The sequence below is a fragment of the Camellia sinensis genome, chromosome 15 (genome assembly GCF_055761805.1).
Source record: "Camellia sinensis isolate YWXY chromosome 15, ASM5576180v1, whole genome shotgun sequence".
In the NCBI taxonomy this organism is placed as follows: Eukaryota; Viridiplantae; Streptophyta; class Magnoliopsida; order Ericales; family Theaceae; genus Camellia; species Camellia sinensis.
This window is the reverse complement of record NC_138975.1, coordinates 55429072-55435705: the sequence shown is the minus strand read 5'-3', so window position 1 is coordinate 55435705 and position 6634 is coordinate 55429072. Positions and strand designations below refer to the sequence as shown.

Below are 6634 nucleotides of genomic sequence, written 5' to 3'. Positions count from 1 at the left end.
TCAACATTATCTTTGTAGAATTGAAAAGTTTAACATTCTTTTGAGCAACTGAGATATGGATAGAGAAACTTGAAATATGAAAAGTCAAAATGAGAATAAAAATATACCTTAACGGTCAAGGATTGGCCAAATATGAAAGGGAAAAAATTTAATTTATCCTAAACATATATATATATATGTTTGAGATCTTAAAAAAGTACTCACAATTCTATCACAATGATATGGCAAAATATGTCAATTTTTAATTTATTTCACATTTAATAATAATGAATCTAACTCTCATCACATCATTATTATGTAGTAAATTTAAGAATATTCTATAAATGTATAGGTTCCTAACATTATTACATTTGTACGTCGACTAGTGTAATTGATGCCTTTTTTTCGGTGCTTTTAATTGATGGCTGTTGTCCTTGAAGGGAATAGGACTAGGTGGGTAGGGGGAATTCACCTCAGAAACCATGCATAGTCAAATGATAAGAAAACAAAGACACCACAAATTCACAACAACGAAAGATTCCTTTGTATTTTTCTACCCATAAAGGAAACAAAACACACACATGCAGTGCAGAGATGTCAAAAAGAGGAAAGTCCCTCCTCCCAACTCACTGTCCTATACAAGTTACAAAAGGATAACAGACACACAACGGTAAATCTAACCGTAATAACAGAAACTAACTGTTTACAAAAACAATAACAATAATTAGAAGAAGAATCATATACTTATTTATATATAATCAAACATAGTACTATTTTATATATAATTTTTTGGAATTTTAATCACCACATGGCACATGGAAGCTATAGCTATAGGAAATTTGTGCTCGGGAGTCAAATTTGGACAGGAACAAAGGGATCTCTGCAGAAAGATCTGGGGGTCATGTTTGGTCGGCTATAAATTGTCCTTTTGTGTCTACTTCTTCTCTCCTCTGTGTGTTGTCTTGTGTGTTCTTTGATCAACCAAACCATTGGATTTTGCTTCATGCCCCCTTTATTCATTTCCACTAGCTAGCTAGCTATATAGGAGTAGTTACTCCAATTCATCAATTGGGATGGCTTTGAAATGATCATAAAATCCCATCTCACTTGGTATTGATACTAAAGGAATATATGTAGCTTTGGCTTTCATGCAACTGCCTTTCTGGTTGTCTTTCCTCTGTTTTTACAAACTGCAATGTCCATGTCTAACAATGTCAGTACACAAAAAGAGTTCTAATTCAGCTCGTTTAGTTTAAATTATCTGAATTCACTTTTTAGAAAATTAAAATTATTTTTTTTTTTAATTTTGTTTTTATTGAATTTTTTAATATTTTAAGTGATTTTTTAATTTTCAGATATACTTTTTTTTTTAGATATACTTGACATAAATGCACTTTAAAAGTATAATATTTGTAAAAAAAATCTTTAAATAAATCACTAAATACCAACAATACAAAAATAAAAAAAAATTCAATACATTTGTCATATTCTTGTGTATTTATTGATTATTTAAAATATTTTTTTTACAAATGTTTTACTTTTTAGATTCATCTAAGTAAGGTATATCTAAAAAATTACTTAAAATTTTAAAAATATTCACTATTTTTTTTTTAAAAAAATACAAAAATAAAAAACTCAATTTTCAAAAAATTAAAACCAAATATAATGAATCTGGTCCTTCTTCTTCTTTTTTTTTAATACAAAAATATTAGGAATCATGAACATTTATGCCAAAAGTGGAGTGTATGGAGTAATAAATATACATGATTATGTACTACTACATTAAATTCAGCCATTGTACGTACACATAATTTTATTTCAAAAAATACTGAGAATTTATAACGTACACATTAAATTCATTTCTCATTTTGCACGTGACTTACACCATGACAAGTTTAAATTTACACCATGCATTAAAATTTTAACACTTTTTAAGTAAATATTCTAGATACATAGCTTCGATCCAGTAAATTTGTTTGATATCACTGAAAATCATTTTTATAGTTTTTTTTTTTTTTTTTTTTTTTTTTTTTTTTTTTTTTTTTGGTGGGAATAGTATGACAATACATACTAATGTGTGTGTGTGTGTGTTTTTTTTTTATTGTAAATTTAGGGTTGACATATATATTAAATTATAAATGAGACAGTGATTAGAGGGCTTACCAGATGTTTGTAGGGCAGCTAGCTGTAGCTTGGTATATAATATTAATAGAAAGAACCCAAGTTGCCGAAACCAGATTGATTTATAAGTTTTTGTCTTTGGTCATGCACATCCCATAAGAGCTGTCCGTTATCCTGAAAGTGATGTATTTACAAGTAATGTTACAAAATTGGGTTTTTCTTTTTAAATATATATATATATATATATATACGAAAGTATTTTATTTTGTCATTTTTTTGAATATATTTCATGAATTTCAAAATTGGCCTTTGAATTGAAAACACACACCTGAGGCTGCCCTTGTTGAAATAGAAGGGAAGAAGATGCACTAGAGTACTCCAGAAGTGGATAAGTATTTGGTGTGGTGTTGATAATGAAGGAGGTGGTGGAAGTGGTTCCATCAGAAAAAGCAGTGGCCTTGGGAAGGTTGCATTGTTGTTGCACATTTTGAAATGGTGGTGGTGATTGTACCGAACCATCCAATCTCTAAATTTTCATGTCAGAGACAAAGATCCAACATCAGTTTCAATGCACAATAATTGCTTGTCCATTCCTTAACCAACTAATTATAATAAGTAAATAAAAGGTAATATATATATACGTATGTATATTTATATAATTAATAAAAATTAATAGAAACTGTTTTTAAGATAGACTTGAGTTATAACCCTACAGTCTACAGAGGATTTAATAGTATAAAGAGATGATGATCCAAAATTGATAGGCATGAGTTGTTACCAAACCCCAAAATTGATAGGCATGAGTTGTTACCAAACCAAACCAGGGGTGAACCCCCCCCCCCCCCCCCAACCACCATGTCACCACCTTTGGATGGTATATATATTTAACATTTGAATAATATATGAATAGAATTCATCTATATTATTATATATGTGAGCACCTGACTTGATGTTTAATAGTGTAGTGATTTCTCTTTATGTCACGTGGTAAATTTTACATCCTAAAATAAAAAATATATTTTTTAAAGGTATGGGTAAGATTTGAACCAAAAATCTTAAGTTTCATTAAAAAAATTCTTACTATTTAGACAATATACATATTATGATATTAGTTTCTTTATTATTTATTCTTATGCTTACTTATCTAAATTACACATGTATTGCGTGTCACCTACTAATATATATATATAATGATATTTGAATTGTGCACATAAACACTTTAAAATTTAAAACTCATCATGATACATTTATTTTTACAAAACTGTTACTGTCATGTCATTCTAATGATTAATTTTTTACAAAAATTATTGAAGAAAAGCATTTTCTTTAACCATTTACTTTTGAAATATTATTATATAGTATATTATATGGGTTTGTTTTATACCTGATCAGGTGTAACCATCAATGCATCCAAGTCCATTCCAAAGTCATAGAACATGGGATTGACAGAAGCAAGCTTCATAGAAAGGAACTGAAAATTTTGGAGAAACATAGATAGAGATGTCCTTTAGGTAAATTGCTTTGAAAGATAATAAAATAATTAGAAAAGTAGGAGTAGAAAAACTTGTACTGTGTTTTTACCTCAACTTGGTTTTGGAGAGATTGGACATAGCTGATGATTTCATCCAACATGAGGGCCTTCCCAGATACCTATTTTTCAGTAAAGCCACATGGAACTGTCAGAAGATCATGCTTCTCCTTCTCCTAAAGGAGAGGAGTTTAGAACTTAGAAAAGCGTTATTTTAAGTTGTGAAAAGAAAGACAAAGTGCAGACAACAAGGTTCTGATCACCTTGACCTACCTTATCACACCCTGGAACAAGAGCTTGCAACATCTTCATCCTCTCACTTATTTTCTCTCTCCTCACCTGAAGCATGATAGCAAGGAATTTTAGTAGTCATTTTGTAAAAATGTTACCAACTTTAATAATATTACAAATGTAGAAAGATATTCTAAAAGATACTCAAATTTTAAAATGTATGGTATAAATTAATTATATTATACAAAATTTAAATCTACGTCATATATTCAAACAAAAATTTCTTTCTTAGTATGAAACATCCTATACAAACTTTAGTTTCAAATATGTATCGATATCAGTTATATATGGTTTTATATTGGACAATAACAGATAATATTAGCTGATATATTGATATTATCAGTTTAAAATTTTAATACGTGACGAACAATCTAATACTTAGCTTTTTGTTTGGGATGTGAATTAATTTTTTGACTTTTTAACTATTTTAATTTAGGGTAAAAAGTCTTGTTTAAAATGATCTTTTTGACTTTTGTGAAAGAAAAAATAAAATGAAATAATTTAAATGTGATATTTTGTCTTATTAATCTTTTAACTTATTTTGTTTTTTTTTTTTTTTTGATTATTTTAAATTAAAAAATTTATGCAAAACATAACCTTGATAACCTATATTTAAATCTTACTTTTGGGTGGACATATCAGGAACTTGTGGTTTGAAAAGTTAAATGTAAAGCTATGAATAGTAAAAAGGTGGTATATCCCACCAGCATCTTTTAGAATTTTGGAGTTGAAAAAAAAAAAAAAAAAATCAATAAGTGACACTTGCATCCCCATCTTTTATTTATATTCACTATAGACACACTTGCGTTGATAATTTTTTTTTCTCGTTCTCTGCTGCATGTAGTTCATCCTAAAAAGTACCCTCTCTGCAAGGCTGTGGCTGTCTGTTGCTTGGCCCCTTCTTGCTCTTACATGAATATAGCCTCCTTTTGGGGCTTCTTCAAGAGCCGCCTTCTTAATATCATCAGCTTTTGGCCTCTTTTCTTCATCATCATCTTTTTTCACACTGTTGCATTTATTTTGCTTCTTTCCTTTCACTTCTCTGGCATGCTATATCACAACAAACTCCAAATCAATCGCCCGTTTCAGGATCATCTTCAACAACATTAAACCACAAATACATATATATGTAATTGAATAAGATCTAGAAGTGGGTTTAATCATACCTTAGAGTGAGGAGAGTAGTTGCTCTTCCTCTTCCTCTTGTTGTCCATGGTGGTAGACACCTTCTGAGTGACTTGATCAACAGTACTTTCAGGCTTATCAACCACTGATGAAGAGTCTGTGCTATGTTTATTAATATTGGTCACAGAAGGGGAAGGTTCATTATTGCTACTAATATAAACTTTTATGACATTTTCAAGGCAGCTGCTTTCATGAGCACTGAGATCAACAGGGATTTGGTGAAGAGATTGAGATTGAGGTGGGTGACATTGAGAGAAATAGGAGGAGTTGGTGATGGTGGTGGTGGTGGTGTTGTTTGGTTCCTCTGAAAAGCCAGGAATCTTAATGGGAGTGTTTGGGTCAAGGAGAAAAGGGTCGTGTTGGTAGTATGAAAAAGCTGCCATTCTGAGATAGCTTTGGAAATTGGAATTTTGATGAAAATGGGAAGGCCTCAAAGAAAGATAGGGATGGAAGACTGAAAAGAGAGAGAGAGAGACCGAGCATTCAAGGGAAAAAACAGTGGGCCTGTGCCTGAAACAATCTAAGAGGTCAGGTGTTTATATAGACATGAGGAGGGAGGGAGGGAAAGATTGAGAAAGAGGACAACCAAAATTGCTACAATCTCTGGTAGGTTGTAACTGATCCCCATGCAGCTTCCTTTATGTTTGACTAGTCTTATCAGCGAATTAAAATTTATTCCATGCAATTAGGGCATGGTCAAGACATATCTTATAACGTTTGTAATGGGAACAGAAGATAGAATTCATAATTTTATATTCATTGATGGGAGAAATTTGTATATGTTCTTCTATCAATAATAAATATGTATATCTTTTATAATTTTTCAAGTACTTAATATAATTATAATAAAATTTATTATTAAATTTAATTATAATAGAAAAATATCACGTGACATTTACTGTCTGACACCCAAAATTTCTCCTCTGATAAAAGAGGGACAAAAATTTAATGATTTATAATTAGTGTGGAACATGTGACATCTAATAATTGTTCTCTCTAGACATATGTTGGTGTATGTATGTGTCTGCTGATGGAAGGTGGGGCTATATTTGTGTATGTAGGTCTCTCGAGAGTACTCCATGCCTATGGTCAGGTCAGAATTACACCTTAGTGTTATTAGATAAAAACAATATTTAAAAAAAGGTAAATATTATAAATATTAATAATTATAATTATAATTTTTTTCAATAATACGTAATATTTTCTTAAAAACCGGCATGAATAGTAATTTCCCTGTTATTGTTCTACACAAATATAAATAAGAACATTTGTACTTCAATATAGGTTTGTAGGTCTTAATATGTCATATAATAATTAATGATATTTTTTTTATCAAATACTATTAAAAAATATCACTAATTATTAATTTTTAGTGACAGTTTAAAATTTTATCATAAAAAATGTCAACATTATTAAAAAACGTCATTAATTATTAATTGTTAGTGACAGTTTGAAATTTTTATCATAAAAAATATAACTAATTATAAGTTGTAGCAAAAGTTTAAAAAAATCGTTACAAAAAAGTCACTA

The 6634-nt window shown here is 29.7% G+C and overlaps 1 protein-coding gene across 1 annotated transcript; it reads right to left on the bottom strand.

Annotated features, from left to right (window-relative positions):
* Positions 1-500: 500 nt before the first annotated feature.
* LOC114318109 (uncharacterized) lies at positions 501-5730 on the bottom strand. The gene is made up of 8 exons (XM_028264970.2): positions 5086-5730; positions 4781-4969; positions 3902-3967; positions 3682-3750; positions 3485-3571; positions 2429-2626; positions 2143-2274; positions 501-1169 (listed from the first exon to the last, which is right to left on the bottom strand). The coding sequence occupies exons 1-7, from the start codon at positions 5485-5487 to the stop codon at positions 2185-2187; spliced, it is 1101 nt and encodes a 366-aa protein (XP_028120771.2). The 5' UTR covers positions 5488-5730; the 3' UTR covers positions 501-1169; positions 2143-2184.
* Positions 5731-6634: the final 904 nt, after the last annotated feature.